This window comes from Neovison vison, chromosome 7 (assembly GCF_020171115.1).
Source record: "Neovison vison isolate M4711 chromosome 7, ASM_NN_V1, whole genome shotgun sequence".
Lineage (NCBI taxonomy): Eukaryota > Metazoa > Chordata > Mammalia > Carnivora > Mustelidae > Neogale > Neogale vison.
In genome coordinates this window covers 29,533,787-29,554,410 of record NC_058097.1, presented here as the reverse complement: position 1 = coordinate 29,554,410, position 20,624 = coordinate 29,533,787, and the positions used below count along the sequence as shown (strand labels likewise).

Here is a 20,624-nt window from a genome sequence, read left to right as displayed (position 1 = left end):
CTGACAAGGAATGTGAGGATGATGGAGCCAAAAGGGGCTAGAGTCAGTGCCTAGAGGCTTGTCCTAGACCTCTGTGCAAAAGGTAGGAGGAGGGCCTCAGGTTTGTCTCCTTTGAAGAACAGAGATGGGGCTAATTTTATAAGGAGTGGTTTAAGTGACCACCACATCATGCTTTCTTGCTCTGTTTCATGCACAGTGATGGGAACATCAAGTCTTCAGAATGATGACGCTCTAACAGAAAGAACGATCTGTGGTAAAACACTCAGATGAACTCTGACAGTCATGCAACAATTCGTACGCGCTGCATTACACATGGTGAAATGATCTGCAAACAGATATCAAGAAGGCTAATTATGTGCTTTGTAAAAATAAATTTCTCAAATTTTTCAACAAGGATTTTGCAAAAAACCTTGGACAATTAAGTTGGAAAATGTGGTTTGCTTTTCTTTTTCTTGTTTTTTTTAATAGACATATTATTTAGAATTATGATCAAATCTTCTAAAACTATTTGAAGAGTTGTTGGCTCATCTCTAGATTAAAAACAAACTGAAATAAATTAGATTTTATGTTGAAAAAAGTAATCCAGTTCAACAACCTATGTGCCAAGTTTCCCTCATATAATTGGAAACAGTCAAGCAATAAACTCTGAAAAAGGAATTTCTAATGGAAGCCTTGAAAACACTTGACTCCGGCTTTGCTACTGGGTGCCATAATAAATCCAGAAACTTAAAACCTCAGATACACTGGAGAAGGAAAAACTTTCAGTGGAGCTATGTAATGTATAGTCTCATATGAAATCTTGAGAAGCAAAAATCTTTCCTCCAGTAAAAGTTTCTTAGACTTCATTCCCCAGGCATACAACTCTCTCACACTCTCCCTCCCAGCCCCCATCACCATTTTACTCTTTGTTCCAGTAGAGATATGAAAGCTAAAGAAAACCTCTTGATTTTATGAGACAAAAATGTTATAATGTAGTATTTAACACCATTTAGAAGAGAAGGCTATAGAATACAGGGGCTAGGCTATGCGATTCTGGAAAATAGTTGAGTAAAATACTTATGACAGAATGGAGAGGCTCTTTTTGAATCACAGTTTTAGGCTGACTAAATTTGGGGGATAAGGTTGAAAACAACCTTAGGTTTAAAACACTTCTACAAAAGAGGAGCTCTCTTACACTGCTGGTGGGAATGCAAGTTGGTGCAGCCACTTTGGATAACAGTGTGGAGGCTCTTCAAAAAATTAAAAATCCAGCTACTCTATGACCCTGCAATGGCACTACTGGGCATTTACCCCAATGATATAGATGTAGTGAAAAGCAGCACCATATGTAGCCCAACGTTCATAGCAGCAACGTCCACAATCACCAAACTGTGGAAAGAGCCGAGATGCCCTTCAACAGATGAATGGATAAAGATGTAGTCCATATATACAACGGAATATTACTCAGCCATCAGAAAGGATAAATACACAAATTTTGTATCAGCATGGATGGGACTGGAGGAGATTATGCTGAGTGAAATAAGTCAAGCAGAGAATACCAACTATTGTATGGTTTCACTTACTTGTGGAGCATAAGGAATAACAGGGAGGACATTAGGAGAAGGAAAGAAAAAGTGAATTGGGATAAACTGGAGGGGGAGATGAAAGATGAGAGACTGTGGGCTCTGAGAAACAAACTGAGGGGGGACAGGTGAGCCTGGTGGTGGGTGTTAAGGACGGCACAAATTGCATGGAACACGGGGTATGGCACGTAAACAATAAATCTCAGAACACTGAAAAAATATAATAGGGGCGCCTGGGTGGCTCAGTGGGCTAAGCCGCTGCCTTCGGCTCAGGTCATGATCTCAGGGTCCTGGGATCAAGTCCCGCATCGGGCTCTCTGCTCAGCGGGGAGCCTGCTTCCTCTCTCTCTCTGTGCCTGCCTCTCTGCCTACTTGTGATCTCTCTCTGTCAAATAAATAAATAAAATCTTAAAAAAAAATATATATATATATATAATAAAATTAAGATGTCAAAACAAACAAACAAACCAGCCCTACCGTATTTTTTTTATTTTAAACAGTGGCAGACATTCTGTATGCTGTTAAAAGAAATGTAGATCATTCATAGCTCTGACCAGGGGTACACAGATAATAGTCAATAGCAAGGTAATACTACTGAATATTACAGAAGGTTTCTAGTAAATTAAATGGAATAAGTCTCACTAAGAGAGCAGAGGCAAATTTATTTGAAAGGTAATGATTTTTGCTCAAAATTGCTACCTGAGTTCATAGGTGAAAATGATGCTGCCCGACTTGAGATCGCATAAAGAAAAAAATTTATCTCTGTACGTTTATTTGCCTGTGGATCATACCTTGCTTGTGGTGGTGGGTCAAAACAGAATCAGAGCTCAATATTTTCTTAATCTCAACACCCACAAGGAATAGAAAGATACAGTTTTTTCAAGCACTCTATATGCATATAATCACTCTCTTATGAAAATGGAAGGTACACTCCCAAGGACTACTTGGAGACAGAAGAACTGAAATCCTGGCTGATTTTCTAAAAAGGATCATTTTAAAGATCAAGTTTAATGGATTCCAGTTAATAGTGGGAATCTGAGAATTACATTCAATATATCAAAAAGTCCAATGGGAAATGTAGGTTTACTAGCAATTAAGTTGCCAAAGTGAAAGTTTTGTTTTGTCTTTATTTTTTGATAAAATTATACCAAGTCAGTTCAATGACACAAGTGATTTCACAATTATCAGAAGCAATGTTTGGCATAATATAGGTCTTTGATGAATACAAGAAAAAAACACAATAGGTTGATTAAATTAATAAACACTGCTTACTTAGTAGATAAAAATCTTTCAGAAACACAAGGTCCCTGGGGACGAAACTATGTTTTTCAAAGGTAGGGAACCACTTACTCATTTCAATCTCTTTATTTTATAGCTGAGGTAGCTAACTAAGGCTTAGTGAAGTAAAGAATTTGACCAGAGTCCTTAGTTGAGGGAACCGCCAGTCAAATCCAATCCAAAGAGATCACTTCTTCCTGATCTTCTAGGCTGTCTGACTCCTTAGAGATATTCCTAATTCTAGCTGTCTTTCCACTCTCAAGTATGCACTAATACACTAGTTACTATAAATTGTGACAATTTCTGTTTTCATATTAAGTGCTAAGAAAATACAACAAGCTGCTATCCCAGAAAAATCTTAGATGATGATGATGGTAATAATAATAAACACAGGGAGAAAAGAAATATATTTGAGTATGATACAATAATAATAATAATAAAACACAGGTAGAAAAGAAATGGTCTTTGACTATGATACTTTCCACTGGGCAAATTCTAAAGTTTTAAAAATAGCAGCAAAACTTGGTGGATATGTTTTTAAAAAATGACAAATCACCTGCCTGTGTAATCATAATGTGTACATGGTTATCCGTGGCCCCATTTACCCTTCCATCCAAGGACCAGATGTGCCCTCTAAATTAGGGGGCTGGATAATCAGACAAATACAAATTGAGGGGCGTTCTGCAAACAACTATCAATGGGCTGGAAATGGGGAACCACTCTGGAATAAAGGAAACCTAAAAGACATGACAATTAAACACAATACATGACCCCTAATTGGATACTAGATGAAAACCAAGCAAAACAAACTAAAACCAGCTATTGGAAAACAAAACAAAACACCCTGCTATAAGGGATACAAGTGGGGCATCTGAATATGGACTCTGTGTTAGATGATGCTACTTTATTGTTAAGTGTCTCCAGTATGACAGCCATAGAGTGGTTATGCAGGAAGATGTCTCTGTTCTTAAAAGATAGTTAGAAGTGTACAGAGAGCAAAAGGATACATGTTTCTAACTCTCAGATGGGGGCATGGGAGGAAGGGAGGGGGAAAGGATGGAAAGGAGGGAAAGTGCTCATGCATGTGCATGCACAATGCAGAACAGGCTTGTGTCATTCACAAATACGCCAAGAGGTGAAAGGTATGTGAGTGTTTATGTGACTATTCCTACAACTTTTCTGTAGGTATGCAATTTTTCAAAATAAAACACTGGGGAAGAACTTAAGAGTGGCAGGAAGTAACCCTGTTGTGTGCCTAGAAGGGAAAGATGGGGCCCCTAGAGCCCAGCTGTTTCTTACACTGACTGCATGGCTGCAAAAGGATTCTCTGTTTTAAGATTTGACAGTCTGCTGTCAACCAAAGGGAAGAGGGCAAGTCAGAGTGTCTGGAACATTTATAGGTTAAATTTCCTCCGCTGGGATATTATGGAACTTACATGATTTTTAATTAAGAAGGTAAACACCCTAACATTTACTAAAAAAACCACTTAGTACAAACTAGTTACACATTTGGTAAGAGTATAAATATTTTTGGAGTTGAAAAAGCCAATAAAAGGTAAAATCATTCTGATTTTAATGTTCATGTACATGTGTTCACTGGTTACTGCTTTGCATTTAATTTAAGACGGCCTTTTTAATAAGCAGAAAATGTGCATTTTTATATTGTTTAAATTTTAATATGGATTTTTGTTCAAAACAACACAGACATTCAGGCTACTTGTAAATGATACAAGATTTTTTGCTAATGAGGCATTATGTAGAACATATGCAAAAATCACAACTCAGTCTTCCAAAATAGACCACAATAACAGGAAAAAACATGATTTTAATAAAAAAGAACAGCACTGGGCTTTTACTTCAAAGCAATTAAGGGCTTTGGATAACCAAAAGTTTATGTCAAGTTGATGCCAAACCAAACTGGTCTATTAAACACATACTCTGAAGAGTTTCTGTAATATTCTATGAAAAGGCTCTTTGCCATAAATATCGAGCACCGCACTCTGAAGATTACGACTACGTTAGGTTCATGTTTGAGAACAAGGAGCCCAACATCCTGATCAGACTTCTAGAATTTCAAATTTGAAATAATGCATCCGTGAAAGAGAAGTTAAATATGTTTTCCATTTTGTGATTTTTCTTTACAGTAAATTATACCAAGTTTTATATTCTCCCCAGCTTTTTTTCAACAGTTTTCCATTAGTCTCAAAAATTTGCTGTTACATATAAAATTTTGAGCTATGTGTAAACATACAAGAAAAAAAAAGACTTAAAGACCTTTATTGGAAGTCATTTCTTCAGTTTTCTACAACTGTATTTCAAGGAACAATAAGCTATTTACTAAAGGTACCTTTCCTTTCTAAACAAGTAACATGCGATTTTCAATATTATAAAATCAGTGAGGTAGGATACAAATTGGTTTATTTCTTTGGCCTCTGCAACAGAAGTTCCTTTACCTATAATACTCACTTTCTCTTACTTCTAATTCCTGACAAAAGAGATTGCTATCGAGTGAATAATCCAGTTCCCTAAGGAGGGTTTAGTTTAGTTTTTCAGGTAAACTTGTTGAAGTGTATATGTTGGTGTCTCTTGCTGGCAGTATTTATAGGAGAAACCACACATAGCTATCTGTCGCTCCATTTCTTCTGCTGTCCTAGTCCTGGATTGAAGGACTTTTGGATCTATCTTTTGATGAACACTGAATATTCCAGTTCCTAGATGATCATATCCCTTTGGAGGAGGCAATGGCCAACACAGTGTCCATCTTACTCTTTGGGAATTCAAGAAATATAACAGAGAAAGTAATCTCTGATAACCTTGTCCTCAGCCATGGAGTAAAGGTGATGGGGTAGGCTCTAAGCTTGGGCTTGGTTTAAGCATAGAGTTTTTATATTTAGGTAATATCTTAAATATGGCTGTTAGCAATTTATTAAGGTCATATTGAGTTTTGGGGTCTGGTTCTGTCGCATTGTTCCTCAGAACAAATCGTGTCTTGGTTTTCCAAGACCAAGTCTAATCAGTTCTTCTTCCTACGGGAACAGAGACTCTTAGGTATTCAAGCTGGTTCAAAGCCAGGCTTCAAATTGTATTGCCTAATAGAATTCTCAAAAATATTCATGTTTCGGGCGCCTGTGTGGCTCAGTGGGTTAAGCCGCTGCCTTCGGCTCAGGTCATGATCTCAGGGTCCTGGGATCGAGTCCCGCATCGGGCTCTCTGCTCAGCGGGGAGCCTGCTTCCCTCTATCTCCCTCTCTGCCTGCCTCTCTGTCTGCTTGTGATCTCTCTCTGTCAAATAAATAAATAAAATCTTTTAAAAAAAAATATTCATGTTTCTTTTGCCTTGCTCTTAGAAGGATATATAAATATCACTAAATATACAGGATTTCATTATATAATTTAATTTTATATAAAATCAGAGAGAATACTAATCTTTTGAATCTTTGAAATATAAAGCTTCTTATGTATTTTCAGCCCATTTTATTGTTCTTTTTAAAAATTTTTTTATTTTTTAAGATTTTTTATATATTTATTTGACAGAGAGATCACAAGCAGACAGAAAGGCAGGCAGAGAGAGGGGGGAAGCAGGCTCCCCATTGAGCAGAGAGCCCGATGCGGGGCTCGATGCCAGGACCCCGAGATCATGACCTGAGTCAAAGGCAGAGGCCTAAACACTGAGCCACCCAGGCACCCCTCATTTTATTGTTCTTAAAACAAGTCTCATGTGATGCATCTTTTCCTAGTTTTTTCAAACATTACCACGGCAGGTTAGTTTGTTAAAGGAGGATTAAACTCTGAATCCGAAATGAGAAACTAGAAAATCATACTGGTTTTTCTACATGAGAACGTAGCCATATAAGCATCATATCATATAAACTGGAGAGAGGAAAAATAAATAGAGGATCTAGGTCTGGTTTAAAAAACATTAAGAGAGAAATAAGAGACATAAGAGATGTCAAATGCAATGTGTAGACCTCATTTGAATTCCATTTTAAACAAACGGGAGAAGACACGTTCAGAGAATTCTGAATATAGACTGGTTATTAGAGGGTATCAAGGAACTACCGTTAATTTTGTTAGGTGCGATAATGGCATGGTGTTACGTTAAAAAAAATTGCCTATCAGAGATATATACCAGAGTATTCCAGGGAGAGATGACATCTTATCTGCTTGGGGCTAATTAATTGAAGAAAATAAAGGTGAAGGGAAGTGAAACAAGATTCGGAACATGTTAATGATTGTTTAAGCAAAGTGCTGGATACCTGGCCATTTAATGTGCCACTCCCTCTACTTCTGGGTATACTTGGTCCAAGAAATCAAATAGAAGGGAAACAAAGGGAAAGAAAAAAAGGAAGGAATGGGAGAATCATTTGAGGAAGAGTATGGTAAGAAGATAAAGTCTTGTTGGAAACACAGTATGGAAGTATAAAACAGGGGAGATGTATTAGGAACCAAAAGTATTAGGAAGCATGCCATTCTGTCTGCCTGTGCTTGCTCTCTATCCCCCTCTCTCTGATAAAAAAAAAAAAAAAAAGTATTAGGAAGCAAAAACGACACGAGGAGGATGGGAAAGAAAATCCAGTACATCAAAAATGAAGAGGCAGGAAGGAGACTGCTGAAGGGCCCCCTCGGCACCCACAATAATCAACAGAATTTGAGGCAAATTTTGAATATTAGGAGAGATAACAAACATCTTTTTGGGACTAAAAATACTGGTAATATGTTATGGAATTTGTTTAACTTTGAAAAAAAATTATATGAGGCTGGATGGATTATATGGCAAGATGTGTCAACAGCACAATTCTTGCCATGTATATTTCCTTTGGTAGGTGCAACCAAATGACATCAGAACTTCCTACAGTTACAGTAAGTGAAACAAATGGACAGATGAGTGGGGGAAAAAAGAGGAGGCAGAGTAGGATGGGGAAAATGCACTTCCCCCGGGCTGTTGAGAGCAGTTAGTAGGTCTAGAGGAGGCTTATATGAGGAATGTTAAGTGAAAACATGATTTTTTAAAATAGACAAGACTTACCCTTCTATGGCACATGATAAAGTATTTTAAACTAATTTTGACCTTATCAAAGTGATATTTCTGTTTTAACATACCTTTGATCTGTAGCCTGCTGTTCTCGAAGCTGAAGAAGAGATAACTCAATTTCATTTTCTTTTCTTCTCAACTGAGTTTTCAGGATCTCAGCCAAGTGCTCTAACTCTTCTATCTGGCCTCTCTGTGACTGAATAACATTTTCTCTGAAATAAAGAACCTTTACAAGAATTTGTAGGTTGAGGAAAAACCTGCAATATTCAAGATCAGTATAAAGAAAGTTCTTCATAATAAAGAGCAAGTAGAAGTTAAACATTTTTAGCTTAAGTGCCTCTGCATATAGTGAATAGCAGATTAAATGGGATGATTTAGAAGTGCATATGGAATTATTCAAAATACTGCTTTTTTATACAATAATGTCTTAGATGATAACCTGGACTTCAATTCAATTCAATTCAATTCAATTCAGTATTTATTGGTTACCTACTATGTACTCCACAATTTGCCCATCTTCAGATAATTTATACACTTTTGGTTTTTCCTGTGTACATCTGCCTAGACTACGCAATTTAACACTTTAGAGAGAGCAAGGATTTGCAAAACGTAACAGAGGTTTTTTTGCTTGTATTTATTTATCTCTACCATGTCTGGCAGCATCCCTGTGTAATGAGCCTCAGAAAACTCCTATGAATCCTGTTTTTTCAGCTGATTAGCAGGGAACAAGATTGGGTTTAGTCTTTTGGTTTTATTCCTTTGTAGGCTAGTTATTGCTGTAACTGGTATTTAAAATATTCAGAGGCTCCAGGGTGGCTCAGTTGGTTAAGCAACCGCCTCCACCGTCTCAGGTCCTGATCCCAGGATCCTGGGATCAAACCCCATGTCAGGCTCCTTACTCAGCAGGGAGCTTGCTTCTCCCTCCGCCTCTGCCTGCTACTCTGCCAGCCTGTGCTTTCTCTCTGTCAAGTAACTAAATAAAATACATATAAAAATAAAATATTCAAAAGAAGTAATTTGAAGTCTTTACTATTCTTAAGCAACCGTCTAAAGCATGATGCGATTTCATGTTTTCTTTCCTCATTCAGAATTGTTACTTTTTGATGATCCAGGTGAAGGTCTGTAGGTAAGGTGGAACCTTATCTTCATTTGTGTGATTCACAGACACTCAAACCATGAGGCTTTGATTAACTGGGAAAGTAAGCTAAATGTGGCAGAAGTAACTTTTGAAACCATAGTATGATGAAGAATGCAGTATCACAGAACCACAGTGTAACAAAATCTGAAATCCATATGTATTTGATAACTCCAAACTTTTAAGCCACTCCCTCTAATTCTCTCTCTCTTTTATTTTTAACCACAAAAAGGCTAATTAATTCAGGATCTAAAAAAAAATTTACCTGTAATTTTTCTGAGAATGGAAATGTTGCCCCTAAAGCTTACACTATTCTAAATGACTGGGCTTTATGCCATTTGTTTGGGGAGAAAATTATAATATAGAGGACTATTCTATGAACCTCTCCACTGATGTAGTTGGTTAAGTTGTTCATTTTCCTCATTTTATTGGAAACATGTTATATAATATCTGTTCTTACCCCACAGAGCTAGATATATTTAGTGGAGCAAATTATTTGTACATAAACAAATTTTGTTTAAAATAAAGAAAAAGGGAGGGACCAAAAAAGACATGATCAATAAACAAAGCTCTAAAATGACCACAAAAAGAATACATACAAATTTCTTATTTCTCCTTTGGCTTCTTCAAGTAAATTGTTGCCATATTTTGTAAGCATGGGTTGTAGAGTTTCTGCTACATCGACATCTTGGAATCTAATACCTAAAAGTCAATCAGTAAGATTATAAAAGTGAAGTTGGGAAAGCAGGACTCTTGATTTGCTATCATGAAGAAATGTACAATAGAAGAAAATTTCTTAAGTACTGAGAGATATGTGCTCTATAGTACAGAGAATCAGAAATCCATTGCCATAGGGATTACCGCTGGCATTAAAAGTACAGAGCAGCAGGTATTGCCCATTAAACAACTTCTACTATGGAAACCAAATGACCTAGAAATAATTTGGTTCAACTTAGATGTAGAGCATCTAAATTTATTTCTGAAAAAACTAAATTCAGGGTTTTATAATATAAGCTAAAGTATGAAAGAAAAATATTTTAAAAACTTGATTTTTTTTTAGTATTTTTGATATAGTTTTTAAAAGATTTTTTTTAGTCATTCACAATCCTTGACCTTACATATTGAACCTTGTCTTCATTTGCGTGAATCACAGATACTGTAAGTGTAAGTCAAAATGTTTCCTATACTTTGGTTTCTTCCATCTCAATAAGAAAATCCCTATTTAAACAAAGGCAATTAAAAAAGGGATCACCAATGAGATTCCTTTAAATAAAACATTTTGCTGCTGCCCTTAAAATATTTTTCTTATAAAAATAGGTGCATTTTTTACAAGTCTACTCCCATTGTTAAAAATGAGACATAATTTTAATTACTTGTTTACACTTACAAAATAAATTACTAGAGCTTAAGGTAGATAAAGTATGACAAATAATTCAGCTTTCTAATGGAGCATTGTCTCAGATATAAGGTACAGATAAAGTACATTCTTTTAAGAAAGCTTATTTTTAATTAGAATAGAACTATTGTTTGCTGTTTCCAAAATTTTCTCTATCTATTATAGCCCATTTTAAAGACCACAAAAGGCTCTGCCTAAAACCATTAAAATAGTTTACTGTGTTAAAATTTGCCAATTTTGGCAGTAATGCTAATTCTTAAGCTTTTCATACATAAATTATGGAAAAACTAAACATCACTAGTAAAATTTAAAAAAAGAATCTACTTATCCTTAAAGTAATCTTAAAACTTACTGTTTACCATACACAGTTGTAAGAATCTTTGTTCTACTGGTTCCTCACTATAAGGATTGTTTGCACATTGTAACGATCACATCTCAAACCAGTACTTCCCATTCTTTCTCTTGACCAGGCACATATAGAAAATGGGAGTATGTGTTCAGCAGCTTAGGGGCAAGAGTGACTGTAGCCAGGGCGAGTCTAGTGTTCTCACCTAGCCACCCTATGCTGTGATACTTCTGACAAGCTTGGCGTAACTTCCGGAGCCAAAGGTGACGGTCTTGAAGAGACTGTTAAGATTACTAAGGCATTAACCCCGATGATGGTGCCTCAAGTTTACTCAGAAAGGTGATGGCTGACAAAGTATTCATCACTATGTAGTGCTCTGTAAAGCTCTACGCCTTGGACTCTGTACCAAGCCCTGAGAAAGGTCTGAATTACTAAGAGTATATAAACACCAGGAGAAATTTAAACTTTGTAGTCACATTTGAAAGACTGTGCTGCTCTGTGGCTCTTTTTTTCTTTTTCCCTATAGGAGGAAACTTCCACCAGACTCATCCATTCAAACGGCTATTCATAGCAGTACATTAGTTTGTCATGTTAACCTACCATTTGGGCATTGCTTCTTTGTTTAGTATAAAAGATCTTACAAGCCATACAAATCGTCTTGCCCTGCTTCAGTCACAGATGACCCAAAAAAGGTTGAGAGAGGGTAAGCAACTTTTGAAAGATAAAATACACTACCATGGAGTTGCCATCTTTTGACTTTTTTTTCTCATCTGGTGTTATCACTCCATTTTACAGACGGGAAAAACGAGGCTCTGAGAAGTCAAGTGCTCTCTTCCAAGGAGAAAGTTAATTAGCAGCAGGGTATTTTCTAATTTATAATGCATTGTGATTGCTTTGGTTATATCAAAGTCTACTGCCAATCTCACAAGCTAGGCATAGCTGAGCACTTTCATCTTGCAGCTGCCTCTTGCCTCTATGGAGGCCTTACTGACTTCAAGGGAACTCTGCCTAAGGAAGAGATAGGGTCAATATTTTGGCTTGGAGAAAAAAATACAAGAACATTTTCTCCTTTCCGGTCTATATGGCATTTTTTTGTCCTCCTTGATGAATTGAAAGTTTTACATGACTTCTTGTGTCCCTCAAAATGTTGGGTCTTTATGTGAAGCATGTTCCAAATGAACATCAATCGCAGCTACAATTTTATTTCCTTCCCTAGTAATTGAAATTTAAAAAAAGTTATTGAAACTATTGATTGACTTTTTGCCTCATTATAAATAAAGTTTGTCCACGGGTGGGGAGAATTGGGAATTTTTATTAGAAAGATTCATGTTCCTTCTATATTAAGTTTCATCTAAGCTTTGTGTGGGTAGGTTTTAGGTGATTCACTCTCAAAATGAGGAAAGTGACTGATCTATGATCAGTTTTGGAGATGGAGGAGATCTTTATGGTCAGTTGCTTAAATCCTTTTATTTCACATGGAAGAAGCAAGTTCAGAATCATTAGATGACTTGTCCGCGGTCACCAGGGAGTATGCAGAGGAGCACGAACACAATTTTTTAAACCCTTAGTTATGTGCACATTGTACTGTCATGCTGCCTCCACACAATGAGAAATGTAAGCAGTTCTGCAAATTTTATAAGAGGTCTTTTGACAAAGAAATTAAGTGTGATCATTCAAAACAGAAAGTATGCTCGTAAAAAGCAAACTAGCTGGTTTCCCTATTTGCCTGAGTCAACGTAATTTCTGTCTGCAATACAGAAAACCAACTCAAATTACACTATTTTATATAGTTTCACACACGTCTCTCATATCAGGATAATTATATTCAATGTTTTACTCAACAAATAGTTCTCATGTTAATATTATCATTTTATCAAAATGCAAGTCAAAAAACTATTTTTCTATTTCTAAAGGTACTTAAAAACATGCGAAATACAGAAATACTGTGTGTGCGTGTGTGTGTATAAAACGACCTACTAAAAGACTGACATTCAGGATTTAATATAAGCTTATTTTACCTTTCCTGGGGCATGCCTGTAAGCCTGCATTTTCATGCACTTTTCGACGCCCCGTGTTAACACGAGATTGCACATAATTATACGGCGTTTGCCTGTGACCCTGGATTTGAAGTTGCTGTTTGGCTGAAATGAGTCTGTTCTTGAGGACTTCATTCTGTCTTTCAAGCTCATGAACTTTCTCCTGCAGCTGCTCCATCATTTCTTCCATTTCCACATCTCGTCCTAGCCGCTTGGGGCCGCCACCAACCCGCTCATATCTTTTCTTGTCATTAACTAGCCGTATTAACTTGGTGGCCATTCTAGGGAAATAATAAAAAGATGAAAAGGAATGTGAGAAGTCAGCATAAAATGCATTCTGTTGAAAGGAACATAATCACTGTGAGGACTTCAGTGCAGAACCTGAATAATAAATTTCAGGTTTTGATGTAACTATTACTGCCTGTGAAGAATCCTTTGATGATAATTGAAACCACTGGGCAACAATCTGCTTTATAGCACTGACAAATAACAGTTTCCTAAGGCTTATCATTTAAGGTTAGTAAAGAGAGGACACATATTTACTCCATATGTTCCTCAAATGCAATTTTTAACGCATGACCTTATGTAGGAATGCTGTATGCACTTAAATGTAGCTACAGATTGTGGATGTGGTGGGTTAGAGATGCAAGCCACAGTAAGCTACAACTTTTGAAAAGTGTGTTAAGACTGCAGCATTTAGATGATATATTTTAGGTGAACTGTTTTCAGGTTCTCTAAGATTAAGACACATTACAAGTACAAAAATGTTAGGATGCATAGGTACACACAGATAAAGAGCCCAGTGAAAAATTCAGAGAAACTGGAATGTGCCGCTTAGTGCCTGAGAAATGTTCATGTTTAATGGTAGAAAACACTCAGATGCAGAAAGTATTATTTTAATGCTACCTTTAAATTTAGACACAAGTTGTGCTTTTGACATCTTAAGAGTTTATACCTTTCAGTCTTTTAAGTTTGATAAAAACTGGTTAGACAGAACAAAAGACAGAAAGGGCACATGGGGGTGATGTAATATACACGTACGGAAAACATGCCTGACAGTGAATGGAAAAATCTTGGCAGGACAAGAAAGAAAAGGTGGCTTTGATGAGAGACACAAGTTCAAGACTTTACAAAATTGGTCGCACATCTTCAATAGCTGATTCTAGTTTACAGTGAATCTATTTTTATAAAGAGCCAGACGGAGATTGAAAATAAAAACTCACTTCATTTTTCTTTAAACGGGGTTTGCTTTATTTTAGCATGGTTATGGACAGAAGCTTTTACTTAAGAGAACAAAAGTGAAATAAAAAAATCCTTAATGGCTTTGGGATGTCATAGAACCACCCTTTTTTGCCCTAAGCGGAGTCCTCTGTAAAAGCAGTAGTAATACACGTCTATCTACACTTCTGGCTACTCGGCCTACAGCATGTGGCATCAGGGAGAAATATGCATAACATAATCAGTTAAGATTGTTTTCTCTTTCCCTTGAGGCAAATCCATTAAACATGCTTTATAAGGGATATAGGATAATAAAAACCAAGATCCAAGAGGACCACAAACACCCTAGTAAAATAATCAATGGATTATTTCCTTTTCCACCTAATCCACAGAATGATATATCATGGGGGAAATTTGGGCAGGTATCATAAGCCCAGCAGAGCCACACACTCTATCTAGCTCTTTAATGAGTTAAGGATCCTTACCCCACCCCCTGACGGTTTAGCCATAGAAATACGGTTGCCATCTAAATGAGATGTCAACCTAAACATCTGAATCTTTTGTTATAGAGAGACTTGCACGGCGATAGAGATCACATTCAAAAGACACAGGTTTAATATAAAAAAGCAGTCAATATGTGGAGAATCATAAATGACCCAAATTTTTAAGGAAAGAAAAGTGTATCAGTAGAGTGGTTTTAAATTCCTTCAAGGATGTTCCAGGAAACTTTTGGTCAAGAAACAAGATTCTGTTTGTCCAGTAAAAGCAATAATTTTCAATAGTTTGATGTGGTTATTTTGTAGTATTAATGCATTATATGTGATCTGATAAAGTTTGAGTACTAATTTAAAAAGGTGGTTTATCAGATCTACATTTATGTGGAATGTGATACTAATTACACCTTAAGGCTAAATTTCAAAGCAGTTCTGAGGCACCTGGCTGGCTCAGTCGGTAGAGATGCAACTCTTGATCTTGGGGTTGTAAGTTCGAGCCCCATGTTGGGTGCAGAGAATACTTTGAAAAGAAGTGGGGGGCGCCTGGGTGGCTCAGTGGGTTAAATTAAAGCCTCTTCCTTCAGCTCAGGTCATAATCTCAGGGTCCTGGGATTGAGCCCCACATCCTGCTCTCTGCTCAGCAGGGAGCCTGCTTCCCCCTTTCTCTGCCTGCTGCTCTGCCTACTTGTGACCTCTCTCTGTCAAATAAAAAAATAAAATATTAAAAAAAAAAAACCAAAAAGAGCAGTTCTACACGTTCCTCTAGGTAGTGTCTGTGGTGTGAAATTCAAGATTTTAGAGCTTTGGGTCACAGTAGTCATGAGATTATTACTCTCAGGGCTAAGTAAAATAACATCCCAGGAGGTTAAATGGCTTGAACGTAATACCATAGGCCGGTGGCAGAGAAATAATAGAACACATGCATACTGCTTGACTCCTAGCCGAGTCCTTTTTTCATTAAACTACATGGCTCATTATTAGGTTGTTTTATATTTTCTGGCTAGGACAAATTACTAACGAGGTCAAGGTTGTGAATTCAATTATTTTACTGACCAATTAGGCTTACAAAGGAAAAAAAAATTGTTTAGTGGTCATAGCATACATTCCTCACTCTGATAGGACACGTGTGTGTTACTGGTCAGAAAGGGAATCAGGCAAGTGAGTCATAAGTTTCGAAAAAAGACACTATCATGACTCAAAAATGAACTCAAAGTAAAAGCCCCAAAACACAGCAGGTCAGTGGGTCATTAAAACAAAGTCCACCGAGTAGAAACTGAACTAGAATCACCCCTTTAGGATGCATTCTAAGCCCCCACTCCCGCCTGACCCCCCTAATCTTTCTTCCATAGCTATCTCCGCTTTTCATTTAACCTAGAACATGAATATGAATACAGGCTTGTTGAAGCTTACAAATGGGAAGGTACGTTTTTGTTTTTAATGCCACACATTCAGAAGATAGTCAAAGTGTTTCTGAACAAGAAGGAATGAAAGACTATCTACTCTTAAGAAGTTATCCCAGCAAAAATTTTATGCACACAAATCAAGGGACAATGTTTCTTCAGAAACAGTAGGGACTCTATGAAATAGAGATTCTAGACCCATCCAAGCTAAGTTAAATATGTTCCAGATATTGAAGTGATGTTTTCATTAGTAAACTCCAAAACTTAATGGAACATGCATTCTAACAAGTTAGACTAGCTAATTACTTTTTCAAAATTTCATTTTAAGCTAAGGCATTTAAAAAACAGATGCTTTGGCCATTTGTTTATTAAACTATAAATATTAAACCAGAAATTATTTATAGACATGCTATACTCATGGCACTCTTCACTATTAGATCTTTCTTTCAAATAGCAACTTCAGACATAATAAACACTCATCATCTTTTTTGGTTTATTATTCTAGTTTGTAAGATTTTCCATTTTTAAAAATTGTATTTATTTACAACCTGCCTTGTTCCAAAAAAGATTCCAGGTGGAGTTTTCAATTAAATTTGCAAAAAAGCATATCCTCCAAACTTTACAGTGTCAGGAGAAAAAGCTAAAAGCTTTTTATCATAACCTTTTAATTTTATCCTCTTGCTTGCGGGCATGCTGTTTAAGCAAAATGTTCTCATCATGCAGACGCAAAAATCTGTCTTCCAGTTCCTCACGACTGATACGTGACACTGCCTGGCGAGACCTCATTGTCCTTGTTGTTGAAGTTTCTGTAAAAATGCCAAGGTAATTAATAGTGGGATTACTTAAAATAGTCTCTAAAAATTGTAACTGTTGATATTAATATAATCTCTGATGCACTCATCTCTTTTAGTTTGTGACCCACAAATAAGATTGTTTTAGAAAATGTTATAGCATTGTTTATATCACCAATCAGAGAGGAGAACAATAATCTTTTCTATTAAAAGTTTACATGCAGTATTAAGGATTTGAGTAATAACAGTATCCATTCAAAATGGTATTTAAATAACCATTCTTTAAGAATGTAAGATGGAACTCTGATTCAATAAGACCTTTTAACTTATATGTTCAATGTTGAAAAAAACAAATTAAGTCAGGTTATCTAAAAGTTGTTTTTTTTTTTTTTAACAGAGGTAAGAGTTTTAACAATAATTTGGTGAACATAAAATATTTTTTAGAGCTACGTATGGGTTCTGGGTTCTAGAAAATAAACTGTAAAATTTGCAAGTACAAACAACAAACCTTCACAAATCATTTATAACCTTTCTTATATATTTTTAAAGGACTTTCATACCTTTTAGCCTGTGTACATGATTTTTTACATATGCTTAAATTTAGTATTTTCCATGTCACTAATTTGCAATCATCATCCAAAAGAATCAACAAATGGACAAAGGTTAAAGCCCCTATGATGGGTTACTGAGGGCAAGAATTTAACTTATGGTAGCGAATTCGAATAAACAGCTTTACACAATTAACATTTATTTGTATGTGAATACCTGATACTCCACCAAAGATCTAAAGCAAAGCTAACACATACTTTTTACTTTCAAAAATAAAACCTGTATAGTCAAATTTATCATTTTCAATGAACAACGCATTGACCACCTTTCTATGGTAGTTCAAGGTTGCCAGTTGAATTGTTCTAATTAACGGTGGTAGGAAGACACCTTAGTGGAATATATTTTATAAAACAGCCATCTTAATGACAAATGCAGTAGCATGACAGCAGAGCTGACCCGTTGTATACACAAACAAAAACACAGCTCTACACTCCGAATTGTTCCTCAAAGCAGTGCTTCTCATTCTCAATTTGAAAGTGATATTTTAGCTCTAGGGTAACCACTAAGTGATAAAAGGATAAAGGAAACCTTTAATGTATATTAATTTGATAAAACAAAGTCAGTATCACTTGGATAAACAAACCATTTTGAGATACTCTACTTGAAAGGCAAAAAATTTTAAATACGGCATTTCCTCCCCTATAAAATTTAAACATAAAGAAAAATTTTAATGGTGAATGTGATTTAAACCAGGCAATTCAGTTTGGAGGCTTGATACTCTCTGTGTAGTTTCTACTCATGTGTGGAATTTTAAAAAGATGATTTATAACAATTCTTTATCAGAACAGAGGGGGATTTTACATTTTCTATGAGCTGTTGATAATTGATGCATGCAGTAAAATACCATATGTTGTTCTAAACTCTCCATGTTCCTGTTTAGTCCAATCAAGAGCTATATAGTTACTTAAATGGCTTCGTTTGTAAGGATATCAGAAATACTTTAAATTAAAAGAAAAGAAGTTACTGATCAAAGTTCATAACGATAATAAATAACAGCTGGCCATACCTTGTAACCCTCCCATTCCAGAGAGGTTTAGACCTATATCTTTCACAGGCAGGTCTCCTGCCGTCTCATCAGTGGGACGAGACATGGCCTGTCTGTGGAGAAAAGAAAATTCAAATAAAATCCTTCCAACATATAATGTTAACTATGCAATGGAAAGAACCAAATAAAATGAATAAAGCATTATGATTCTAACAGACATCTATTACCCACATGTGCTGCTTGAAGAAGGGGAAAGCTTCTCTTTTAAAAGTAATACTACATTCAATCAGTGTTCCTTTCAACAATAAATTTCCTATAGTTTAAGTATATAGTTTCCTATAGTTTGCTTAAGAAATGAGCTAAGATTATCATTCTTCCTTCTTTTTTAATTTCTTGATCTGAACAAAAACATTTACCCCAAATTTACCAAACAAATTTAAGAAATACTTCCTCTCCATCCCCTACTCCCTTCTATCCCCCAAAACAAGCAGGTATCTTGGAAAAAACCTAGTCGAAAAATCTGATTCAAATGCTTGTTCTATTGTTTACTAGCTAGTCAAGTCACCTAATCTTGCTGAGTTTCAGTTCCTTAATTTTATTATTTTTTTGAAAAAGTCATTTTACTTTTCATACACATACACACACATTATTTTTTATTTTTAAAGATTTTATTTATTTGACAGACAGAGATCACAAGTAGGCAGAGAGCCAGGCAGAGAGAGGGGGAAGCAGGCTCCCCACTGAGCAGGGAGCTGTTGCGGGGCTCGATCCCAGGACCCCAAGATCATGACCTGAGCTGAAGGGCAGAGGCTTAACCCACTGAGCCCTGAGCTGAAGGGCAGAGGCTTAACCCACTGAGCCATCCAGCCTCCCCTATATATATATTTTTTAAAAAAGTTAACTCTACCCCCAACACAAACTCTTGGACCCAAGATCAAAAGTCACGTGCTCTACTGAAAACTTAGCCAGCCAGTTGCCACATTTCCTTAACTTTAAAAATGGAGAAGAGGTATCTTATAGAGTTATTCTAAGAGTGAGATGGTAAATCAAAAGCAGTTAGCACATTTGCCTGGGATGTCAGTATTACTTGAATATTAATTTTTAACTTGGTGTACAAATGAGTGGGTAGGTCTCAGTTTTGTGAAAGATGTTTCATAAACTGACCAGCTGAATTTGTTTTTGTTCTGTCCTTCCTTTGTTGCCATGAGGCCTAGTCCCAGGGCTTCCTACCTCAACATACAAGCTGTCCAGTTAATTCTGGCATCTTTACAGTTTCTATTCTTCAGAGATGCACCACAGTAACTCAGTTTTGTACGCGGATATAAATGGTCTGTGCATGTCTAGGATATGGAAAAAAAAAGAGTTTATATTTTATTTCAAACCACCCCAAGAGCCAAATGCAAACAAAGTGAAGGTGCCCTAAGGCAGAGCTTCTCAATCTCTAGAATGTTGGGCCTAGAATGTAAAGTCCAAGAGAATACCCAGCTTGTCTTGTGCACCTCTGTATGGTATTCTCAGAGGCCAACACAAAGTTTGGCACATAGCAGGCATTTGCTAAATAGTTGCTGAATGAATGGAATCCATGGAGCTTGAGGGTCTGTAGACCCAAGAGATGGTTTATAAGATCTTGTATGCATCTATGTGTATATGCAATATCTTTAGAGAAAGGGCTCCTAACCATTATTATAACTTGACAAAGGTGGAGAATCTCTGCATTCAGCTGTGGCATTAAACAACGAACAGACATATACTTGAGAGATCACTTCTTACTTCTTTTGGCAACACTGCTACAGGAACGATCAGTTTTAGGAACCAAATCATCAAGCAGTTTAAACACAGGACACTTGTGAAAATGGTAACTCTGCCATGATAGAGTTACAGTAGCTTTTATGATAATGGTAGTGGGATTAACATTTACTGAATGCTTACTAAAATGTGCCAGGGGCTCTTCTAAGTGCTCCGTTAAGGTGCATTACTCAAGTATCTTACAATATCCCTGAGGTTGTTACTCTACTCAAATGATTCCTATTTTACAAATGAAAAAAAGAAACAAAAACAAAAAAACCAAGAGGCAGCTTTGGTAACTTGTCCAAGGTCACACATTTAAGTAGGGGTTGTCTGGTCATATTTTTGATTGTCTTGATTGGGAAAGTGGAAGGCAGTGTTACTGGCATCTAGAGGCCAGAGACGAAGTTAAACGTCCTGCAGTGCACAGGAGCCACAACAAAGAATTATGTGGCTCCAAGTGTTAAGAGCGCTGAGATGAACAAACCCTGTGCAATGTTGTCACAGATCTTCGTCATCAACTAATGTTATCCCTCCTTGCTCACCATGCTCACTCAA

The 20,624-nt window shown here is 36.4% G+C and overlaps 1 protein-coding gene across 10 annotated transcripts in view; it reads right to left on the bottom strand.

Annotated features, from left to right (window-relative positions):
* Positions 1-20,624, bottom strand: part of RPGRIP1L (RPGRIP1 like) — a 132,521-nt gene that overhangs the window by 110,996 nt on the left and 901 nt on the right. For 9 of the 10 annotated variants that reach the window (XR_006385468.1, XR_006385467.1, XR_006385472.1 and 6 more), the window contains exons 2-7: positions 19,512-19,621; positions 18,303-18,394; positions 16,558-16,702; positions 12,767-13,065; positions 9,606-9,708; positions 7,940-8,083 (exon numbers count right to left, since the gene is read on the bottom strand). Coding sequence is in view for 4 of the 10 variants with exons in the window: in XM_044256134.1 (XP_044112069.1) it covers positions 7,940-8,083; positions 9,606-9,708; positions 12,767-13,065; positions 16,558-16,702; positions 18,303-18,394; positions 19,512-19,519 (791 nt within the window). In the remaining 6 variants the exon portion in view is untranslated. The remainder of the gene's footprint in view (positions 1-7,939; positions 8,084-9,605; positions 9,709-12,766; positions 13,066-16,557; positions 16,703-18,302; positions 18,395-19,511; positions 19,622-20,624) is intronic. The other variant, XM_044256136.1, reaches the window with a different exon arrangement.